This window comes from Anas acuta, chromosome 2 (assembly GCF_963932015.1).
Source record: "Anas acuta chromosome 2, bAnaAcu1.1, whole genome shotgun sequence".
NCBI lineage: Eukaryota > Metazoa > Chordata > Aves > Anseriformes > Anatidae > Anas > Anas acuta.
The window spans coordinates 144,949,670-144,973,684 of NC_088980.1; the positions used below are offsets into that span (position 1 = coordinate 144,949,670).

General features: G+C 43.3%; 1 protein-coding gene and 1 long non-coding RNA gene across 3 annotated transcripts in view; one reads left to right on the top strand and one right to left on the bottom strand.

Annotated features, from left to right (window-relative positions):
* The window catches only part of DEPTOR (DEP domain containing MTOR interacting protein), a 75,655-nt gene that overhangs the window by 39,588 nt on the left and 12,052 nt on the right, over positions 1-24,015 (top strand). For both annotated transcript variants that reach the window (XM_068672563.1, XM_068672564.1), the window contains 4 exons: positions 11,233-11,418; positions 12,038-12,172; positions 15,477-15,547; positions 16,198-16,302. In XM_068672563.1, the coding sequence (XP_068528664.1) occupies positions 11,233-11,418; positions 12,038-12,172; positions 15,477-15,547; positions 16,198-16,302 (497 nt within the window). The remainder of the gene's footprint in view (positions 1-11,232; positions 11,419-12,037; positions 12,173-15,476; positions 15,548-16,197; positions 16,303-24,015) is intronic.
* Positions 249-5,027, bottom strand: LOC137851434 (uncharacterized). Its single transcript, XR_011093176.1, has 2 exons — positions 4,889-5,027; positions 249-2,012 (listed from the first exon to the last, which is right to left on the bottom strand). It is a non-coding gene; the product is annotated as an uncharacterized lncRNA (long non-coding RNA).

Sequence of the window (24,015 nt, forward strand, 5' to 3'; positions counted from 1 at the left end):
TAAAAGTGGTATTTTTGATCTCTTAGTACAGCAAGTCCATTTCCCCATACTATGTTCCCTTTGTTGTGCATTGCATCAGCAGTACCAAAATGTTACTTGACACTAATTGGCATCCTTGTTGGCAGAACCAGCAGAAAGGCTCTCGACCGAACAGGCATGGAGAATGAAACATTTTCCTGCCCTAAAGGCAATCTTTTGCTAGCAGTATTGTTTGATATGCACAATGTGGAATAAAATAAACCTTGCTCTACTATTCTTATTAAGTATTTATTGCCTTACCTAATTCAATAGAAAGTAATAGAAATAGTTGTATCAAGTTGCCAGTCTCAGTAGTAATTTTCCAGCCACAACTGAATTGTGCGATTTATTTTTACTGATACTGACTTTCATTTCAATTACTCAGAAAAGTTATATTTTGCAGCTGAGGTACTGTATTCAAAACAGTTTCCTGTCACATTTATCTTCACTTTAATTGGTCAGACACAAACCAGGTTTCACACAGGAAACAAACACTGATGCTAATTTTAAAAAGGAAAACATTGGTTTAAGAGGAATTGTGTAAATGCTGTAAAAACATCAAAGGTTTCAGTTTAAAAATAATCCTCCTGATCTCTTCGGGCATGTATAACTATGCATATTTCCCCTGCCATAAATGAAAATGATGAAATGTGCTTAAGTTCTGAATTGCTTCCTTCAGAAATTCCACGGGCACATACAAACCATAACCCACAAACCGCTGTTCTCACAAACAGGAGCCAGATGTCCTTTCCTAGGGGCTGGTGCCCCCAGGTACCGTGGAATAAAACCATTATAGGTAGCAGCATATTGTGCACTGCGCATTTCTTCATGGCTTGCATTGGCAGGGTAATTGCCAGTAGTTATTATTCTGCATTGTGAACGCTGATGGGCTTTGCCAGAATATAGGAATGATGACTGTGGGAGGAATTATAAACAGGGCTATGTGCGTTCAAGAACAGCAAGGACAAAAGGGGCACGGAACACATTTCTCAGCTGTGTGAAAGCCCATTTCTAGTACAGTGAGGTACACAGAGCTTTGTAGAATTAACAGGTAAGAATTTCCCCCACGGAGACCGGATCTTTCCTAGTTTTTCTTCCTAGGGAAAGAGTGGGACAGATTAACTACTGTGGTCAAAATTCACATGCAACAAGAGGTGAAGAAAGCTGTCTGCCAGCACTGGGGTAGATCAGACCAAACCGAGGGTGGGCTAGGGGTAGGCAGAGAACGGCATGAGCAGCCACACACAGGCACAGCCCTTGCTCAGTCTGGAAATCAGAGATACTGAAATATCCAAGGAGGAATGAGAGTATGCACAGGGCTCTTTCTGGCATCGTTTTTGGCACGTGCTAGTTGGTTATGGCATCTCCTGCAGCACCTACCCTGCACCTACAGCCCCAGCAGCAGATTAAGTCCACTGACAGATTAAGTCCTCTCATCCTCCTTCCAGGACTGTCTGGGTACAGAATCTGGGGGATGAAGACACATCTGCACGTCTTGCAGAAAAGTTTAAGGTCTGGAAAATCAAGGGATAAACACTTCCCATTTTAAAAATCTGGTTAATACCAGTAAGAGTAACTTATCCATTCTCAGCATCTTCTCAAGATGAGCATTTGCATTTCCTCTGTGGTAGCCACCAAACGTTTTGAAATCCTTTTCAGCATTTTGTGGTGTGCAGATGCAGAGTGCTTGTCCTGCGGGGCACGCAGCGCAGTGTGTGCCTGCGAGAGGTGCGTGGCGGAGCAGCAGCACTCATCCTCCTGTGCCAAGTCACATTCTGTCTCTTTCGCTGTTGCTATTTTCCAAGCTGCTTCTTGCTCTTGAGCACATGTGCTTTGTGTTATTTCCTCTCCGACGTGCTGGATCTGACATCTGCCCAGCACCTTCCCCAGACAGAGATTGCAGCACGATTCAGTGAGGGGTGCTTCGCATCGCTGCCCGCTGCTCCCCACCTGCTGCATGAGTCAACAGCGGCTCCAGATGAAGCTTCCTAGCCCTAGACCAGCAGAGGAACATCTGTGATGGGTGTCGAAAATGATATGGACTTTGTTTTCCTGAATGACTGAGGGGTAGGAAAATCTCTCTGGCAGGTGACTGGCTAGCAGATACCTTGCTTGAAACATCTGATTAGTGCTAGGATTTTATAATGATAGAAAATGTGTTAGGATGTCCCAGACACGATCTGTGTCCTTCCTCCTTCCCCTCTACCCAAACCTCCAGTTACAATATCTTTCAGCTTAAAAAAGTTTCATTGAGCTAATTGCTCTTGGCTAGACCTGGTGAGCCCAAGGCATGCGTATGTTCTGCTCAGCACAGAAGCAGGTGCTTGCCACCTCTCAAGCATCAAATCCTTTATCAGCACAACTCCACTGTGCAAATTACTTCCAGAGATGAAAACAAACATTTTGTAGTGACTTAATGAGAACAGTAAATATTGACGCATGCTATCTCCCTGTCTCTGCAGAGAAGTCTTAAAACATGTACTTAACTTTCCCTCTTCTCTGCAGGGACTGCATACCTGTATGAAGCAGAATTGCCCTGAACAGGATGATCACTGCATTTAATTTTAAACGAGACATACGATGCAGTTGAAAGTTCTTTAGATTGTGGAATTAGATTAGATATCTAACGATGTATTTATTTCTTTTGCTTTTACTGAAAAGTGTTCCTTTCTCACCTAAAAGTTCTGTAAATTGTAATGAGTTGTTAAATTTACTTTATATACTCAATTCTTTATGTTTAGTGGACATTTCTTCTTTCATGAGTGAAAATTTGCCATTTATGTGAAATACTGACTTCTTCCTTAATTTGAGATTTCTCCTTGGAAACCCTTTTCTTGGAAATACTAACTTTGGTGAGCAATTTACAAGGGCCATTGAAGCATCCCCTAAATCCTTGACTTAAGTGGTCGTCGATTTCCTCCTCCGAAGTTAACACACAGATTTTTATATCATTTATATTGTTGATTTAACACCTGGAGCATATCAGCTGTTGGAAATATTCAAGTATTCATTCTGTATAGTCCAAAAAGCATTCAGTCTATATAGTCCTATAGGCCATTCTATAGTACTAAAAACTGTGAAAGATTTTACTTTTACAGGTGGTGCCTTGATTTATTTCAGTAAAACACAAGCCTCTAGTTAGTCTTCAAAGTCCTCCAGCATAACTTTGTTTCTATTATTAACCAGGTTCCTCCTGCGATGATGCCAGGCAGTGTCACTGAGGTTTTTTTTTGTGTGGCAGTCCTTCCATGGTAGCCCCCATGAATATGGACAGCAACCTCACCTACAGTAATTCAGCTGTTTATGCTTAACCTGCAGACAACTTTGCATGTTTTTCATGATTTCACCTCAGTAGAAAAGTAAGAGAGTAAGAAATTTACACAAGACTGTATAATATTGCAGCTTCCTATTCTGTCAGCTCTTCATCGTGCTCTCCTTGTAATTGTCTTTACCTAAAGCAGGAATTTATTTATTTATTTATTTATTTATTTATTTATTTATTTATTTATTTTGAAAGAGCCACACATGTCTATACATCAGGGAAATAACATATGAACATGCCTTTTCATATTAACTACTGAATTCTATTTTTCTGTCAGAGAATGGGTTTCAGTTTTTAACAGCTGCAACATAAAAAAGATACCCAGATGGGCCTTTTCATCTTCTGCTTCCCTTGCCACAGACTGTACTTTCCATACTTTATTTGGAAGCAGAGAAAAGCAGTTGGCTGTGTTCTGTAAACTTGCTAAATTAAAGATGATAAATCCTCATATACAAACCGAAAAGGCTGCTGAAATGAGTGTGATTCAACACTGGCTTTTCATTCTAGAATAAGGAGCGTGTATTTGAAAATAGACTGCAAATAGATTGCAAACCTACTGGAAAGACAAAGTGTATTTAGAAACATTTTTCTGCATACCTATTTTAAGGCAGCGAAAATGAAATGCTAATGCACTGAGCAGAACACACCGCTTTAACAGGAGCAGGAGACTTGGTGTATTTCATTTCCCAAGGAACTTTTGACACCTGTGTATCGTAATCCTTATGCTTTGAAGGCAGAATAAAAGTTGTCTAGACTGTTTTTTCACTACACAAATATACTGCATTTCATTGCAATAGCTCAGGAGGCATGGTTCTCTCTATCCCAGTGTTTTTCTGGACACTTGTCACTTGTAGGACATGCTGACTGGCTTTGCCCTTTGCTGGGATGAGCTGGAACAGCTCTCTGGATTTCATATTTCAGTGTCAGGATCTGCCTTACAGTTTTATACAAGAAGCTCAGCGGAAACTGGAACAGTTCAAACTTAGATCCATTGTCTGCTCCCAGCGAACTCCTCGTAATCCAAATGTGAAAACAATCCCACATAGTACAGCTGCAGTGCCAAGAGTTTAAAACGCAGGGTGAGTGCATTCACAGGTGGGCTTATCTGCGGTCTACGCAGCACATACACATTCATAAAAGGTGGAAATGCAAGTGTCATGTTTATATGGTGCAAGGAGGCAGAGGTGGAAGGCTCTCTGCTCGCTGGGCATTGTAGTCCCTCTGCCTTGACGGGAGGGAGACCCAAGCAGGTGGAATTCATCAATGTGTAAAAGGAAACTAATCTGAATAGGTGCCATTATGAAAATGCATTTGCAGAAGCCAGATTAGCTTTAGAAAAACAGGAAGCCTTTGAGAGGAGTGGGAAAAGCATTGTCCAGTGCAGATTAAAGTGTCATTTATTCTCCCTCGGCTGCACGTGCGCTGGTGAAGGGCAGGAGAGCAGGAGCGGTGGGGCAGGAGCAGCAGTGCTGTGTGACCGGGGTGGCAGCGCTGAGCGGGAGCAAGGACATGCTGAAAGCAAGAAGCTCTGCAGGACGAGCAGCTCACCTTCTCCTCCAAGCCCGCAGGCTTGTCCAAGCCCCACGCGAGCCAAAGTGGCCGCGCACTTCCACTGCTTTTCTGGCAAGAGGCAGAAACCAAGCTGGCAAACGGCCCAAGGCACTGATCTCCTCAGCGCAGCAAGCTGTGTGCTGTCCATGCAGAGAAGTTCTTTTTTTTTTTTTTTTTTTTTTTTTTGTCTTTTTAAGGAACTGTTGTTTTGCAGTGTTTTTTTTTTTTTTTTTTTTTTTTTTTTTTTTTTTTTTTTTTTTATTTCCTTCCCTTCTAAACACCAGTTCTGCTTAGGAGAGGGGAGTGAGGGAGCAAAGGCCGCAGGGCTGGAGCTGAGGCCGTGCCAGGAGGAGCGGCAGAGCCCTGGCGGCCCGACCATGCCCTCCCTCAGGGCAACCAGCAGCCCCCGTCCCTCCCCACAGCTGGTCTGAGGGCTTCACATAGCACTGATGATGTTTCTTATCACCCTCCACTTGTTTTCAGTACAATGTCCACTCTTTTGAGGTAAATTCCTGTCACTTCAGAGGTCAAAACTGAGACGTGCTATGGGAAGGAGCAGACCACTGCAGCCAGTAGTGGGGAAGGTCCAGAAGGGACCCGCAGCTTCAGGCTGGGCTTAACTCTATTTTAACAGAGCAAAGTACCTCAGTATGAAGATATAGTCTACTTAAGGATAAACTGGGATCGCTGTCTTCCACTGAAGGGCTTGGAAATGTGCTGTGTGCTGCTGGGAAGGGTTCAGTGCTACTTGGGTCTTCAAGTAGGAAAAGACCTGACAGCAGCGCTGAGAATTCTGTGTACTTTGCTAATGCTTTTCTAACCTCACCTCTTAACCCCAGCACACGCACACACTCACCCAAACAAACAAGCACACACTTGATCTTGTCTTCTGCTGTCTTCAGGAGAACTGCTCATCGGCTCCTCAGGGAGCTTCTGTCTCCTTCCCACTGCTCCCTGACACAAAGCAGCCATGCCATAGATAACCATGGGCTCGGTGAATGATGGCTTCATGTTTCTGGGGACATGCAGATCAGCTGGGGTCTGCGGGGATCTGTAGCATTCGGCTGGTAGAAAACACTAATCACCACGCTGGAGATGTGCACAGATTATCAGCCCTAAAAATCACGGGGAACTGAGGTTGTGGGAGGGATTTAGGGAAAGAGCCAGTTATGAAAATGGCTCGATTTTTAAGGCATGAGTCACACCATTTATTAAAATAGGCTTTTGTACTTTCTAAAGCCTCCTCAGTTGCATGAAATCAATGTAAAGCTAATATTTTTATCTCTGCTGTGCATCAGTCTCCTTGCAGAAGAAAAGGCTGTTTGAGCCCTGTGCAGTTCCCAGGATTTTATGGCAGAATCGGAAGCTGAAAGAAGATTTGCGTGGACATTGCAGTTTATATTTCATACATTTGGACAGAAACTGTGAAGCAGCCAGGCGCAAGAACTGCCAAAGCTGCAACATTAGGTGTTCACAGTCTGGGAAATGCCAAAATAAATAGACTGAGTTTTCTCTTCTTAACAGTAAAGCAAATATGGAATGATCATCTAAAAGCTTTGCTGACGAAGTTTTCAAACTCTATGGATAAATGAGGCAGTAAACAAATAATTGGACAGTATAAATTAACCTGTTGTTGTCGGTTGGTATCCAAAAAGAGGTGTGTTTTCGTAGAACTGAATAGAGTGTAGCACACCTAGGAAATGGGAATACCAGCCCTGTTGGTTGGTATGATGCAATGCTGTGCAGGGGAAGGAGGACACCCAGGGCACCTACACAAATGGTTCCCAGCTTATGCTTTTAGCACAGTATGGTTGTAGTAACTATTACTGTAGGCTGAGGTGTACAAAAGGACAACTGTAAGTAAGAGAAGGGGAGTGAGGCTATAATGATGAGCATGTTCTGAGATCTGGATTTTAGGAAGGATAAAGAAGCTCTGAGGAGAACTGGAGGAAGTATGAAGAATAATCCTGAATTTATGGGGTATTATTTATTCAGCTGATCAAAGATATGTTTGAGAGTCGGCTCCATAACTTCACAGACTTCTTTACAAAGGTTTTTGACAAGACTTTATGTAACTTTCCAACAAAGGTGTTATAAAGTCCACGGATTAGAAGCTAAACACATTCAACCTTGAGTTAAGCCTTCATTGCCTGGCAGGGAAAGTAATTGGGACAACTCGTGAGGGGAAGAGTAAAGCGGACATTACAGGCTGCTTCAGAGTAAAAGCAAACTGTATTTTTGTGAGATTAGAAGGTAATTTTTTAGTTCTGCTTCTGGGGGAAATTTTGTGCCCTGTGTATGTGGGAGATCAGACCGGTGGGTTGTGACTGTACCTGCAAAGTTGACATTCATGACCTGGAGTTAATGTTCATGCCTTTCCCTCTTGGACCAGAACTTTCCTTGTGCATTTTTATGATTTTGGAGGTTGCCAGTCACCATGTGCTCTTTGGTACAGTTTCTCCCTGTTCCATAAAGTGCACATCGTAACATGAACATGTTGCCACATGAGCACTGGTGAATTAAACTGGAATGAAAAACCCATAAAATCACCCCACCTTCCTCTTTACAACATCACCCTCATCATGTATAGAAACAGGTCCTGATACTTGCCAGCTGCAGCCTGACACTTTAAGACAAACCGAAATGGGTGCGGGTTTGCTTTTCTGTGCTGCATTGTGAAGGGCAGTGAGGTACCTGAGGAGTAAGTAGTTCAGTCAGTCCCCATCTGGAGGGAGCAGCTTCCACGAGGGGCACAGGAACCTGGAGCACGAGCCTTGTCAGCCACGACAAGTTTATCTGCTGCAGCTCTGAGTCAACACTCGAGGTAACAACCTCTGAATTACCTTTAAAGAAATCCCTCCTGAGCAAGTCTGTGCAGCCCTCTGAGCTTTCTGCTGTCAGCTTTGGAAATGTTTTCACTCCCACTTTTCTCTGCTGATTTCAGCAAAATGCTGGCTGTCGAAGCAGGTAAATGAACACCACTGCCTGCTCTGCTGCCTCTCGGCTGTCATGCACAGAGTGTGACAACACCAACTTCTGTGTGTGCTCGATGTCCAGTAGTCACATACTTGTGCCTTGTGTCAGCTGCTTTCCTCAGGGACATCTCCATCTGAGGAGTGCATCAGAGACAGCCTGCACTGGTGCCTGTCTCCCCCTCCTCAACCTCTTCTCATCTGTAGTCTGGATATCCCTTTTTCCACAACATGCCAGATGCACTCCCAGAGTCCCAGCACGGACATTTTGACATTTCATCCTACAACACGAATAAGTCAGAAAGCTGATGATTCAAACAAACAAACAAAAAAACAAGACCATGGGTCACACCAATAAGTTTGGTGAGATATTTCATTTGATGATGTACGTACAGTGAGGCAGTTTGGGCTACGTATGTCTATTTGTTTTTTAAGCCTCTCCTTAAGTATGCATAAGTGTTACCTTTTAATTAAGGAATATGCATAAACTTACATGATGCTACAAATACATTATTTGCTCAAACTGTGAATGTTGTTCTAACATTCCCACATAAAATGTGAACTATCAGGAGAAATGAAGAACTATGAAAATCATTGAGCACTCTGAATTCTGCATTAATGCTACTTCTTATAAGCATTGGGGCTACAAGCCATTCATCACGCAAACCACATACAAATACTCTACAACGTACAGTAATTGTTGTTATCTTTTACACTTGTCTTTATTTATTGCATAAAAATTCACCCTTCCATGGAGTAAAATAGTTACTTCAATATAAGACCTAAGTTTCACTATTGTAAGCATGTAATGTTACAATATTTAGTCAAAACAAACATTGTTATTCTAAAATGCTCCAGTATCATGGTATAAAGAGGTTATATTCTGTGGTTTCATGGTCAATAATTAGTCCAGAATTTGAGTGCTTTATGGTGTCTGCAAATCAAGCATGTGTTGATCTCTGATTATCATAATTTCTGAAGGCTGTCAGGGCACTTCAGTTAACGGCACGAATGGAACAGAATTGTTTTTCTTAAGGGCTGCGGTGTCACAATATTTAAATTGAATCAGAAACCATGCTGATATTTCTTATATGGCAAACATTTAGTAATTCTGCTTCCAGGTGAGTATTTGTGGGGTCCCCTTTCATTTAAGATTATGAACCCCAGTAGCATGCTGACTAAGTGGTGCTTCTCTTTTTAAGTTTCAGTGAACTCTTTTAAGATGTCATCACAAAAAAAAATTAAGTGTATTTATTTATTTATTCATTTAAATTTAGTTTTTATTTATATCAGGTTATTCTATAATCCTGTGGTATTCTATTATTAGAATACTTTTACTTGTGGCAGTGGTCTGAAAACGAGAGTGATGGCTGGGAACACCAACGTATTAATTCTGTCTCAGACAGCAAATCCTTTTGTGGATGTAGGCAAGGCTCCAGATCTCTCCTCCTCGATTTCCGTTCTTCAAAAATAGTGATCGTTAGCGAGTGCTGCTTAATAGCACCACATGCTATATATGTCCGAAGCGATGAGTGCAGCAGCAGCATGTGCCTGCAGTAATGAAGGTGTCAGGACACACGGATGAATTGCTTGCGGTGCTAAATGGGACTTAGCAAAGCCATGTGGCTCGTGGAGGGTGCACAGGCACATGCAGTTCATGAAGCTCCTGTGCCCTGATTATTCCCTGTGTCCCAGAGGCAGAAGGTCCATCTGTGCAGTGTCCCATCTCTGGCAGTGGCCCAGGCAAACAAGAGACAGGCTTCTCTAGGCTCCTCCGCAAGAGGGACTCACAGTCTGACCCCATATGGCAGCTTCTGTGCCCGTGTGGAGGGCTGAGCCCTGAGCATCACAGCTAGGCTGGCCTCTTCTAAGGAAGTAAGTGTAAGCCACTTCACCTCCCTGGCATGAACATGGTGTCTGAGACCAGAAGCTGCTGCAGGAGATGTCTGGGCTCTTTGAGGCCATTCCTTCCTCACTGGTGTCAAAAGACAGAGGAAGTGCATGCTTAAATCCAGCCTTTTTTGCAAGGCTATCACGCAAGGCTCCTGCTACAAACTCCTAAGGTATTCAGAAGGGGTGAGAGGAAGAAGGAGCGTGTTGAGGGGTGTGAAAGAAGGGATGAGATCAAAGAGCGCGTTGAGGGCTGCAGATTGGGCACAACACCCTGGGTTCTGCTGCTTTTGGACCGCAGGTGCTGGGCAGAGCTGAGAGCGAGGCCCCGGCGCAGCGCCTGCAGCAGAGGCTGAGGCCGAGTGTCTGTCATGTTTGCCAAGCGTCAGGCTTGGCTGCTGTCTGAGCGCGTATCCCTGGTGTTGTTTATGCATTACTTGTAAATACATCCAGCCCGCCAGCCTTCGTGAGCCAATCTGGGAAGAAATGCAATTTCTAAACGGGGTAAATCCAGGAGGTAGATCCTTCACGGGAACGATCAGCCGCGGGAAGTAATTTCTGTGGAACGTGATCAGAGCTGAGTGAGGATGGGGAGAACGCAGCCAAAACGTCTCCTGCAGCTATTTAGGATCCTGCAGTGCTAATGCAGGGGCTGCTCAGGAGAGCTTGCTGCAGTCCAGCCCTGCAGGAGTCAGAGCTCTTCAGGGACCTGGCACAGAGCTCGGGCCAACTGCTGCATTTTACATCACCGCTGAAAAGCAGCAACAGCAGCCACGCAGACACTGCGGCCAGGCTGCGGTCGGTAGGCACACTCAGTCCCCCAGCAACCTGGGATCTGCTCTCAGCGTCCAAACAGGTTGTAATTAAGACTTCTGCCGGTTACGTTAGAAATGATTTTTGGCCAGGTGCCTGTTCCCAAACCTTGCGTATATGCGTGCAAAGGAGAGGAAGCGGGATGCAGGAAGTGGCTGGGACACCGTGTCTGTGGTGGATAAGACAGAGGAAACGCACAGGTCTCCCTTTTCTGCTGCCCCGTGGCTCTGACGGAGGCAGGCAGGGCGGCCAGCTTCTCGGGGCCGCCTGAGATCGAGGCACAAGGCTCAGGGGAGGGAGGGATGTGAGTTTGGTGAGCACAGCTCCGCGTGGCACACAGCGTGCACCCAGAGGGGCGTCACGCAGCCTGTCGCAGAGTGCTGGAGTGCTTCCACTTCCACTCGACAAAAATGAGTGCTTGCCATTAATCAAGGTGCTCTGAAAGATGCCTTGCAGCTGTGGTTGCTGAGGTTCCTCCTGTGTTACCGACCCTATAAAAGCATTCATGTTGAAGCCACCTGTGTGAAGCCACCTTGCCCCATTTCTGAGTCTGCAACTGGGAGGAAAGAGGTGCGAGTGTCCCTGGTGGGAGGGCACATGTGGCAGACAGGTACACTCAAATTTCAGTCCCACTAAGCAATCACATCTATCCGTTTCCTTTTCCAGTGTCCAACAAGCACCATTTTATGGACAGCAACTTGCTCTACCAGTGCAGAATGAATTTCCGCCGGCGGCGGCGGCTGATGGAGCTGCTCACTGAGAAGTCTCGCCTGATGCCAGAAAGCCACGACAGCCCCTTTTGCCTGCGCAAGCAGAACCATGACAACAGAAAACACACCAGTTTTCTCTCAGGTGACTCATCAACTCTACTGCTGTCTGTAGAGTGACTCCATGGGATGCTAAATATCCTTTAGCATCCTTTTTGTGCGAGGGATTTCAGTGTTTATCTGAAAAAAAACAGAGCAGGGTATTGCATATCCCTGTTCACAGGGATTGTGCTTTTACTCAGTTTACCAAATCTTTAGCTCTCTGTGGTGGTTTTTGCTCCTGTATAAATAACAGCTCGCTTGCTGGTCAAAAATTAGTGTCCATGATCCAACAGAATGGATTTAAATCCCCCTAAACCCAGAGTAATTTGCCATATACTCTATGCGGGTTTTGAGAAAAATGAGGGGAAGGGATCCTGCAGTGTTTGCTGTACAGTGCTATCAAGCAGGAAATGAAAGAATAAATGGGAAGTAGAAAAGCTTATTTCTCTGTACTGAAATGCCTCCTAGAAAATCCTGCTATGGGAGCAGTTCAGCTGTCGTGTTAGCTGTGGTGTTATACTCACGCGGTGACCCTTCTGTGTACAACACACTTACCCCTGAGGAAGGTGAAAGCATGGCTTCGTGTCTTAAAGAACCTGGAGAAATGCATCTAATAATGGACACCGGTTCCCTTTCTCCCTGTGTTTTCTCGGGGCGTGCAGTGAGTCCCACCAAGGAGATAAAGATTGTGTCGGCGGTGCGGAGGAGCAGCATGAGCAGCTGTGGCAGCAGTGGGTACTTCAGCAGCAGCCCAACGCTCAGCAGCAGCCCCCCCGTGCTCTGCAACCCCAAATCTGGTAAGCACCAGCATCGCTTCTGATGCACAGGCGACAGGCATGGGCATTTGTCTGGGGACAAGGAGATGTGAGGAATGCCTAACGTCACGTCTAGGTTTATCTTTTCAAGGATAGATTAAAAATTCACAGCACCATGGTTTTTTAAGGCCAGGGGGGAACTGTTAGCATCACCCAGCCTGAAGTCCTGCTGAATGCAAGCCAGACGTCTGCCTCCCATAATCTCTGCACCAAGCCTATAATTGTGGTTGGAGCTGCAATTTATCTCTGAGGAGGACATGCAGGCAGAGACTCAGCTTCGCCTCTGCACTGCCAAGCCCTGGGCCGATGCAAGCCTCCTCCTTGAGACATTCCTTCGGCGTAAGTCATGGGAGGGTTTAACTGTCCAGTGGCCACTGTGAAATAGCACAGCTCAGAAAACAGCAGCATCCAAAACCGGAGGAAGCATTGTTTGAGCCTCTCAAAGACCATTTCAATGTTTTCGTTTGTTTAGGTCTTGCACTGGTTTGTTTGGGAAGGTAAAAGCAGTGGTGAAGCTTATTTTCCTTTTGAAAGGATTTCCTATCCCATGCCGGAAGGTTAAACACACCCATTCTTCTACAGCTTGGTTAAAATTGTTTCTTATTGTACATCTGTGGAGGGGAAAACAGACTGGGATGGATGTTGTTTCAGCCTCTCTATTTCCCTCAGAAAGAGCCCTGAAGTTCAAAGTCCATGTTGCCCTTTGTGCTCCTTAATATTTTGGATTTAGTACAAATTCCCAGTTCTGCTCTGGCTAGAGGGGTGTGTACAACTGATGGGCAGGAGGTCAATTTTGGGATTCTTGCTCGTTTGGAGGAGGGGACACCTATGCCATTGTGCAAGGTATGTGAGGGGGTTGCTTTGCCCTGCACCAACCTGCTAAAGGGAGGTGGGAAAGCAGTGATCTTGCACAGACGTGAGCACACTCCAAGGAGCTCGCTGCTGCGTCCCTGCTGATGGTGTGGGCAGCATTGTACATCTGTGGAAGGCTTCAGTGGATGACTGTCAGCTTCTCCTTCAAAGGGATGCTGGCATTTCAAGTGACTGCTAGAGAGTGCGTCAAGCACTATGTGAGACTTGTTCAAAACGCTGACAATTTGCTCTGGAGATGAGTAAGAGCATTTCATCCCCATTGTGCAGAGTGGCCATCAGAAACACAGGTGTAGTTACAGGGAATGCTCTTTCTGCTGTTAGCACATTTCCTTCCCTCTCTTTAGGCTCTGCTGGGAACTGAGGACGAGGGTCTAAATTAAAATCATCTGAAGGACTGAGGGTGGTTGCATGACCAGAAGCATAACCCCATACACTGGACCTGCTGTTCATTTCTGGGGAGCACTCTCAGTGCTCTTGGTCATTGCACACTCAGAGTAAGCTGCTGCTGGGTGCTCAATGTCACCTTCCCACGTGTTTGCCCCTCTATAAAAAGTGCCACAGCATTGTGTCTTGGCAAAATATCTCTCAGGTATACTACCTAGAAACACTCTGATAGGTTTGGTGTGGTGAGCCCCCGGCCCCAGTACACCATAATTGCATCCTGGAAAATTTTCTGGGACAGATAAACCAGCATTCATGTGCTGTCCATAAATGTGTGCATTATCTGAAGTATGCCAGGTATTCCATTCATTTATGATTCTGATTATATATGAAGTGTCAACCCATGAGTAGTGAGAACAAGTAATGCAGCTGATTACACAACACTGGAAGAAAAAGGATAGGCTGATGTTGCCCTTCCACAAATTATTGTGTTTTTTTTAAACACAACTTCCCCTAGGGTAATTTCTCCAGTAGCACAGCTACAGATCCACACACCACCTTGCAGAGGTTAACATAAGGCTGTCAGATGTAAATGTTATGGAGGAATTCTCAAACCTCTGCTGGACTATAAAGCGATTTTTTCACCAATACTTTCCTGCTATCCAGAACCAGAGCATGTTGCTGAATTTTATAGTAATAAACAGGAGACAGGCATCTTGTCAGCTGAGTTCTGTTACAGACAAGGACTTTTAAAACAAACAGGTCATGACTTGACCAGTCATGTAGGAAAACAGTCATCAAACAAAATTTCTGAGGGTATAATGAAGGGTGGCATGCAAGGGAGTCCTGTGTACATGGTTTATCTGATTCTCATTTGTTGACTGAACATAATGATCCAGGTTTTTTAAGTTGAACAGGCATGCTCTGAAAAGTGTAACTCTGGCTAAATGACTGCTTGTCAAAATCCACGGGAAAGAAAAAAAATACTTATTGGTTTGTGTGCTAGAATTCTTTCCGCTCCCAGGAGTGTCATTAAGAAATTCATGAATGTTTCAGAATGCCATCTGGGAGAAATTTTGTATTCCACCTGTGACTTAAAAGGCAGACATCACGAAAATCATTTATCACTAAAGGAAAAGCAGTCATAATTTGAAAGGTGAAGCAGGCAAAAGTAGTGAAGAACATACAAGAGGTTTACATTGCCCTCTGTATTGTAAAGCATTGACAGACAGAAAAACACAGTGTGCAGAATGGTATCGATCTGATTTGACAGAACATTGCATTTACTTTGTTCAGGGGAAAATTAATTCATAATATAGAAAAGTAGCAGGGAATCTCTGAATATGAGAGCATTAGGTATCTGTGCTTACAATTGCAGAAACCGCTTTGTTGGGATAATACCTGAACCAAACAGCAGCAATGTTGCATGACTATGCCAACATTCCCTGCCTTCTTGCAGGGAAAATCAGCTCCCATCTCCAAGCAAAAAAAAAAAAAATAAAATAAATGGTGGAAGAGGTGGGGATTCAGAAATGACAAAGACTCACTTCTTGGGTTGGGAAATGGAGGAAAGGTTACCAAGCTTTCCTGTACGTAATATAACCTTTCTTCAGAATTTTCTTCTTACTGAATTCTGGGATTCCAAACTGAGTCAGATGAAATAGCAGAGAACACACAACGTGCAAAGGGAGTCTGCAAGAAAAGCTCCTTCATGCCAGGGAGGTTGGCCCCTTGTTTCTGCACAGAACACAGGAACAGCCGTGTCTGAAGTTTGTGGTAGTGTTTAGGGGATGCCAATTGCAGACATTGAAGTCTGTTAGCTTAACACCCCATTTTTCTGAAGGTCTCATCGTTGGTGCTCAGAGTTACTCTGCAGTCTTTTCTTTGGCTCTTCTGCTACTTCAAGCAAGACTTGAAAGAATATATGGGATTTGGGACCAAAAAGATACTGTATTCCAACATTTTGTCTCATTTATTAGGAAAAACTCCAGAGGAATGCTTATATTGAATATTCCTTTATGTACCCCTACAGTATTAAAGAGACCGGTGACTGCCGATGAGCTCTTGATGCCTGGAGCCCCGTATGTCAGAAAAACTTTTACGGTATGTCTCTGGTATTTTTCTCTATTTCTGTGTGTTGCATGCATAAGGTAATCCAAACAGACATTTTCTGAAGGGATAATTAGAGCTTATTTGCATTTGTTAAGGGTTGTACTTTAAAATCCTGAAGTCCGTTATCAGTACTTCCACACATTTCAGGTCTGATTCTGCACTTGTTTATCCTGTCTTTCTGCCAGCGTAGTACTGCTGACTGAAATAGGGTGTGAAATTACATAAAGCCAGTAATATTTTTATTATACAAACTCATCTAAACTTTGTGCTTCTGGTACTGTGCTTGCTGTAGGCATGGATTATCTACCCAGACTGAAGTTTTCTACTCAGGTATACTTTTTCTTAGACTATGATGGGACAGAAATTTTGATTCAGTATTAGAGGAAGCCTTTCTAAAAAGAGTTTTGAACCTCGTCATTGAAAGCCTTGCTTTTTGCAACCTCCTAGTTCAACAAAAAATTAATTGAAACCAAAATACATAGCGCCTTTCCCACATGTGATACAGCAGCCTGTACACAGGCTTTGATAAAATATTATCACACAGAGTTCATTACTACGTGTTGGAATTGAAAAAATAGTTTTCCTGAACCATTTAGATGTGTCTTGGGGCCAGTGCTCACCTCCTTCTTTTCTCCTTCAAGATCGTCGGTGACGCGGTTGGCTGGGGCTTCGTGGTGCGGGGCAGCAAGCCCTGCCACATCCAGGCTGTGGATCCCAGCGGGCCAGCAGCTGCAGCGGGCATGAAGGTGCGTGGTCAAACTGGGAAGCTATACTGGGATGTCTGGGCTTCTAATTGAAGGTCTTGGGCTGCCTGTAGTTGGGTAGTGAGAGGTGCTCTTCTTTCCTGGGCTGAATGTCTTTCAGTTTCAGGCATTTCTAATCACTGATTTCAGTTGCCTTTTGTCTTCTTTATGTTTCTTGTCTTCTGTCCTAGAGGTTCTCCATAGAATCACAGAGTGGTTTGGGTTGGAAGGGACCTTAAAGATCACCCAGTTCCAACCATATGCCATGGTCAGGACACCTCTCACCAGACCAGGTTGCCCAAAGCCCCATCCAGCCTGGCCTTGAACATTTCCACGGATGGGAAGTCTTCAAGTCCCTTTCCCATGTGAAACTCAGCTCTTCTTTCCAAGTTACTTTCATGATTTTTTTCTTTTTTTTTTGTTTTGTTATTTCCACTTCTTTCCAACTCTGCACACATTCTAGCCTTCCACCTCCAGTTTATTCTGCAATTTATTTGTAATTTATTGCAGAATGGTCTGTATGCAGGTTCTGCACTTTGCCTATATATGAAGATGAAGCCAGGCATACCTATTCACAATGAAGTTAGTGTAACCCATTGGTCACTGTAAAGCAGTTAAAATTCAAGATGTTTTGGAAAGAAGAATGTGTGACATTCATATTTCATGAAGAGTTGAAATGCTTTCATACATGATTTAAAAATAAATAAATACAATTTCCACCTGAAGGCTCTTGTATTGCTAATGCAGGGCCCATTGACTTACCTGCTGTTTTGGATCATGTCCTGTATATATCTGTGAATTAGTCACTCTCTTGTAGAGTAAGAAAAATAAAAGAAAAGCATTATGCTAGGAACGTATAAAAGCAAGAAAAGGAAACTAGCTGCTGCACCTATTCCAGTGTCCAGATTGAGCCAGATGCAAATGAGCAGCTTATGTCCTGTTTTCTTGTACCATAACAACACAAGTGAAGGTTTCAGGTGTATTCCATGAGCAGCCCAGTTTCCCATTAATATATTAATTCATTCATTTATTAATTTTATCCTGCTTTCTATAATCTGTCTGCCATTCCCAGTATGCTCACCGATGGATTCCCACCCACCCAGCATATGCCACCTGTCCCGCCCATTGTACGGTGCTGGTGGATATGCCATGGCTCTGTCTTTAGTGAATATACAATAGGAGTTTCTCCCCTGTGGCTGATGATTTTTTATGAAACTAGCAAGAACGTTCTGTCTTTGAAACATTTACTTCCCTTGAGGAAGGGCAGCCAAAGCCCTAGAAGGCTGCAGAGCCTGTTGGTACAGGCAGCACCTGACACATCCTGCTGGCAACCAGCTCCATTCCAGAGGGAATTGGATTTCTTCCTATGTTTTATACAATACATCAATATAGTATAATATAATATAATATAATATAATATAATATAATATAATATAATATAATATAATATAATATAATATGCATTTATAATTTTTATAGGAAGAATATTGTTTTTGTAAAGTAATCCTGCCTAAAATATACAGGACTGAAATTTAAAAATAGTGAATTTATGCATGTGTACATTCTAGATTCTGAAACTGAGAGTTTAGTACCTTGCAGTATCTTCTTCTCTCAGAATTTAGCAGCCAGCAGTAGAGTAGATCTATTCTGAAACTTGACTTGTAAAAATAACACTGTAGCGTCATATATAATCTTAGAGTTTTCACTTCTGAACTTCGAAGCTTAGAGCTGAATATAGTGGGGCTTTGGTTTTGTTTTTACTTTTGCCTTTGTGTTGACAACTATGCAGTAGGACATTTGAGCTAAGCCTGTTTATTTTGTTTTTGTATTGCACCTCTGAAACTGGTTTTGTGTACCAAACCGTGTCCTTCTGTCTTCCATTCCTGCTCTTGGTACACTCACGTCCTCTGATGGGGTTACGTGAGTTTATCTGATCCACTCACAACATAAGAATGTCAGACTCCCTTGTCCTAGTGGGAGTAAATGGTATTTCAGCCAGTAAAACTGGGATATATTGCCCCGAATTTGCACAAAGGATGGATTTGATTGTTTGCAAAGGTCTGATCCTTACACAAAACCCCTTTTCAGAACAGAATTGTGCATGAAACATTATGGCCATGTGTTACACCAAAGATGTGTTGACACCAAAATTAGTGCCCCGTTTTCAGAAATGCTGAGCACGTTTAGCCCCTGGTGAAGATATGCCACTTTCCTTTGAAAATAAGTTTTTTTGTGTGTGTGTTGAGGTGTTCCCATGGCAATAGGTATGTAAATTCTAGTGCAGTATTTGAATTTTTTAAAAATCTATGTCACTTAATCCATCTGTTTACAGCACTCTTCAATCTGGCAGATTTCAAGGAATCGTATGACAGGCTTTGCCATGACAGCTCCTTGAAAATAAGCCTTCCCCCCTGTAGAAGCTGCAGGTGGAGCATTTTGAAAATAGACCGCGGTGCGGTAACTTCTGGTGGCCTGGTGTAGGAGGCTTTTGTCTGCCAGTGCTGCTCGGAGTGCTACACCAAAGGAGCACTAACAAGGAAAGTTGGCTATGATGAAAGGGCAAGAATTTGAAGAAGAGCCAAGGCTTGGCATTGCAGTTTGTAGAAAAGTTCTTGGCAGTATCAGCAGGGTTTTTCCTCCCAAGGAGATGTATCCAGTGTAATCAGTTCTGGAAGTGTCTGTATTTGTAAAGCTTGTGATTTTGCACTTATCTCTCTTTGAGAGCATTATATTCCCGTCTTTGCATTATGCTGGACAAAGTGTTGCAAGAGGACTGCTTCCTGCTGTCTCATTGTAGGATCTCACTTTGTGTAGTTAAAACCCCACTGCATATTACATAAAGCAGTAAATGTTACAGGATCAATCTACCTGAAGGACTCTGTGGTGTCTCGTTTTCAGTTTGAACTTGGCTGGGTTCCCGGCCTTCTTCAAAGCTCCGTGAATGGAAAGCCTCAGGAGAAACTTCAATGAGCTTGCCATGGAGCGCTTGACCACATTCAATGGTTGTGTGGTCACCACAGCGTGGAGTGACTGGGATGCCCAGGTCTCCAAAATGCATACCCACCTCTGGCATGGCAGCACACCCCACCTCATTACAGTGACATCTTCCTCTGGGGTAATTTGAAGACAATTTAATTCTATGAAAATTATTAGCTCAGTCTGCTGAAGAGGTGCAAGAGAGTATTGTCTTTGTGGTTTTAAGTCTCGATTCCTCCTCTGGGCCTGGTAAATGGGATTACCCTTTACAGCTTGGGGTTCCAGGTTTGTAGCTGAACAAATAATTTAATAAGTATGTTGTCAATTAGCTTTATTAAAGTATTTTTAGACCTGGTTCGCTGAAGCGCAGTCGCCTGTGGCAGCGTTGGAGGATCGTTACGGCTGTAAGCGCATTAACAAGCAGAAGCTGGAGGCGACGCAGGGCTATGAAAGGAGCCAGTGTTGTGATGCGTACGTCCAAGTTATTTGTAGCTCTGTTTTGCTGTCTGCTGTCGTCAGCAGACTGAGAAGGGAAGACAGGAACAGCAGGGTTTAGAAGTTCTGAGGGTGCTTTAATATTCCAGACTGACTGGCTGCAAAATTCAGGCCTCTGCAAATGGCACCACTAAATACTGCCAGTTGTTGTCAGAAAAAATCTCGTCCCCCTTCTTCAGTGTTTTATTCTGTAAATTGATTTCTGCTTTTAAGGTAAAAGTGTTTTTGCAAAGTTCCACAACTTGACTTCAAACTAGTTAGACCTTACACGTTGTTATTTAGTGTGACATCACTGCAGCAGAGTGTGACAAATGTCGCAGACCAAGCTTGGTGTGAGGCCTAGGGAGGAGATAAATTAATCGCTAATTTTGCTGATTATCTGTTCTTCCTTTTGGCTGGAGAAACCAGTGACCAGCTCTAACCTTTGCAGAAGTGAATTCAAGTGAACTCACTAGCAGGGTAAGAGCCAAATCTCATCCACTATTGAGTAGCCACTGTTTCGTGGTAAATAATTGTTGTCAGGGTCTGTCGAGGCCATCAATTCCAGTACACACTCAGATAGGCACTAACTGATCAGTCCACAGAGTCCAAATACAGCCACAATCACAAAATATTATAAGCCTGTGACGTAAAGAACTAAAAGCTACACGTAGTAAGGTGCCAGCCTTTGGGGAGTGAGGAGGGAGTCAAACCCATGTGATATCAGAGGGAGTGCCACTGTTTTCAATTCCTGCAATAGCAAGAAATTTGAACTGTGAAATTCTTGGGAGGTTGAATGTAGTACCCCGTGCTGCAGAGAAATGCAAAACCCCTGGTCCTTGCCAATCTGACCTCAAACCTGGTGATTGCTGTTTAAGATAACCAGTCTGAAAACCCTCAAAGAACATTTATTCCCCCTGGAAAAAAAAAAATAAATACCCCATTTATGACTGTGGCCAATCTCCAAGGTTCTACAGAATAGTGGGAAAAGTGGATCATGGACATCACAAGTGAGAAAATTGTAATTCCTGATGGCAGCCTAGTTGGAGCTTGAAGATAGGGACTTATATAAATAAGATGCAATGAACATGCTGCCATTTAAACCTCTCGATGAAGTGTAGGAAAGGGAAGATACTTTGGTGTTTGGTGCTGGGACTCTAACCCGTTAAAGCACTGGGGAGATGCTTCGGTGCTAGTTGAAGGTATCCAAAGGGTACTTTTATTATCTCATCTGACTGAGCTTTAAATGAGAAGATGAAGTAGGCCTGGATAAATATTTATACTGTGCACTAGCATATGGTGTTGTTGAAGCAGATGCAATTCAGTCTTAGAATTCTTATCTTATCCCAACATGTTACTGATTGTAGAAAAGCATAAATTACATGAGTTGCCATCTGTTTTCAATTACAGCATGAAAACACTGAGGCAGGTTGGTATTTTCCTTTAGCCATGTTATCAGCTAGCTGCTGAATTTGATAATTACATTAGAGTGAATTCAGAATGAGTGTATTTAGTAATGTGAACACTCAAAAAAAGTTGCTGACAAACTGCTTTCATAGCTTGTCCATAAATAGAGAAGCAGCAGAGCTAAATGTGCATGTGATGAATGCCACTAGTGTGGTGCTTGAAAATAGATGTATATATGTTTCAAACATGTCTCCCTAAGTGAGTGTCTATATTTTTGATCGTATTTAGTTATAAACTATAAAATAAAGGTCCATTCTCCTCCATGGAAATGTGGTAGCTGTATTCAAGCACCTAACTTTGACTCCAGAGAAATCTAATTTTAAAGAACCCGATTTATATTTTACTTTAAAATCTACTCCCGTTTTGTGAAACCAAAGAAAATTTGAACAGGCTGTAGTCTCAGTGTTCACTTTATGCAGCTGTAAACCTCAGATTTTATATGCCAATATTGAACACAGAGATGGAGAGAGGATGGTACCCAATAGCCTCATATATCTCAGGAGTCATGCTCAAGAGGAGTGGTTTGTCCCATTAGTTGGGACATGTTAAGAACAAGGTAAGAACATAACAGTCAACATTTTAGGTGCTTTTCTTTCCACCTAGTCTTTGGCAAAAACCTATTCTAAAAGACTAAAGAAAGGTGTATTGAGACAGCTGTGTTAGTAATGTGATGATTCAACAGAACTTGGAAGAGATCAAATATTTGAATACTCAACTCTGCCATTGATGTGAAAAATGGGTTAGTGGCTGGTTGTCCTTGACAACTGTTTAACAGCATGCTTTCCTGATCGAAGCATGAATCTGTGCTTGGATTTGCCTCCTCTGTGCCTTCCTTCTCATTTTGGTCTGCGGTCATCATTTATTTGCTCAAGGAGTTAGCTGCTTAGCTGAGGTGATGCATCTGTAGTTGTCCTAAAGTTCCCGTCTCCAGTGGGTGCGTTTCATTAACCTAAATGAGTAGTTCCTGAGTTTGTTATGACCTCTTTTAAGTAGGTTGGATGCACCCTAAAACCTTGGTAATTGAACTATACCATGATTATTGCCTTGCAAAAATATGATACTAACACAGTTCTCTTCCTGAGCAGTACATCTGAGCAATGCACTGTGTGTTCATGGAAATGGCGTGGGACTCAAGAGGTCTAATTGAGCCATCGTGGATCTTGGGATCCGTTTGCACAAAGTGAATGCCCTCGAGTAACATTAATTGCAGTTAAATGCTGGACAGAGCATTTCAGGAGCAGCAAAATCTTTTTTTAAAATGAGTACTGGGAAGCGGGCTGTATCTCGCACATCTCCTTCTGTCTGAGAGTTTTGTCAATTCACCTCTCTCACCAAGCTAAGGGCTTCTCTTAACAAAGGAAAATGTGATTTGGGGAGCTGCACTGTGTGTCACTGCCAGAACTTTGTCTGGTTGCCAAAAGGAGACAGGGTTTGGCAAATCTTTCCTTTGCTTTCACTGCAGAATGCTACAAGTGCAACAACGGAGTCCTTATGGCCTTGATCATCCTTTGCGTTAGCGCGGTGTCTTTGGGTTGATTGAAATCATGAGAGGTTTTCTCAGCAATCCCCCTTTCCCTTGTCATTGGGAATCTCAGTGCAGGATTTGATGAGCTGCTAATCAGTCTCTCTTCTGCCCCTTCACTGCACCGGCTACTTGGTGTTTTGTTCCTCTTCTGTGGTGGGAGCTGTGTAACTTGTGGACTTCTCAGAGAGGCAGGAGACTATTTTAGAGACATTCTGACGCTACCCTGCAGGTTGAACCTGCCCCATGGTGGCCACATTGAAGACAAACTGGGTTTGGATTCTCTTCTTTACCCTGTCACAAATCCTCTGTACAACTGCCTCAACCATCTTCCTGCCAGAATCCAGAGATATTCTTGTACATGGGATCAGACAGATGGACAATGCCAGCAAATCTGCAACAGTGGAAGAATCTGACGAGTAGATCCATTATGGTACCAGTACAAATGAAAAACCCTCCAGGTCTGTTAAAGTCTCCTTTTGTTCCCTGGGGCTGTGATTAAGAGCATATGGTCTAGGTTTCCCAGTCTTAGAGCCAAAATTTACAGACAAGATAGGGAGACTTCTGTGCAGCAGTGGTGAACCTGCACAGCTCCATGAGTTTCAAAATTCAGTTCCTCCAACTGCTTTCTTTCTAAGCCATCCTCCTCCTTTTGGTGATGAATTTGTGTTTGCATTAATACTTTCTTTGTGGTATATGATCCTCCCATCCCTGCTCAGGTCATAACTGTTCTGGAGCTAGCTAAAGGCTTTCCTTTTCCTCTGCTACCACATTCTAGCCTCTTCTAGTCTTTACCAAAATTCTTCTGTGCTTTACTCTGTTTTCCACTAATATATCATTAGACTTCAGGTACAACACTCAGGTTCTTTTAAAGCCATGATAAAGCTCCTGCAGTCTTCAGACATGTCAAAATTGCAATCTGCACTCCTACTTTTCTTGGTGGAACTCCATTTTTTCTGCTCACTTCCTTGGTTTGTTTTGCTTCTTTCTCCCTGCAGTTGTTTAAGGTTTTGAAGAACAGGAACCATGTTAGTCATTATGGAGAAACTGTTAATCTACTGAAAGAATTAAGGTGGTGGGAATTCCTGTGTAAAATACAAAAGAAGGAGTTGGTTTAGCTTTTTGAGTACAAAATTCACCTTTAACAGCAAATTACCTTTTCTTTCCCTAAACTTTTAGAATACAATTTTAGCACTGGCTTACCCTAGATCTGAATTTTGGCCTACAGATGTCATGAAATGGTATTATATTTCCAGTAACTCTATGTGATTTTTTTC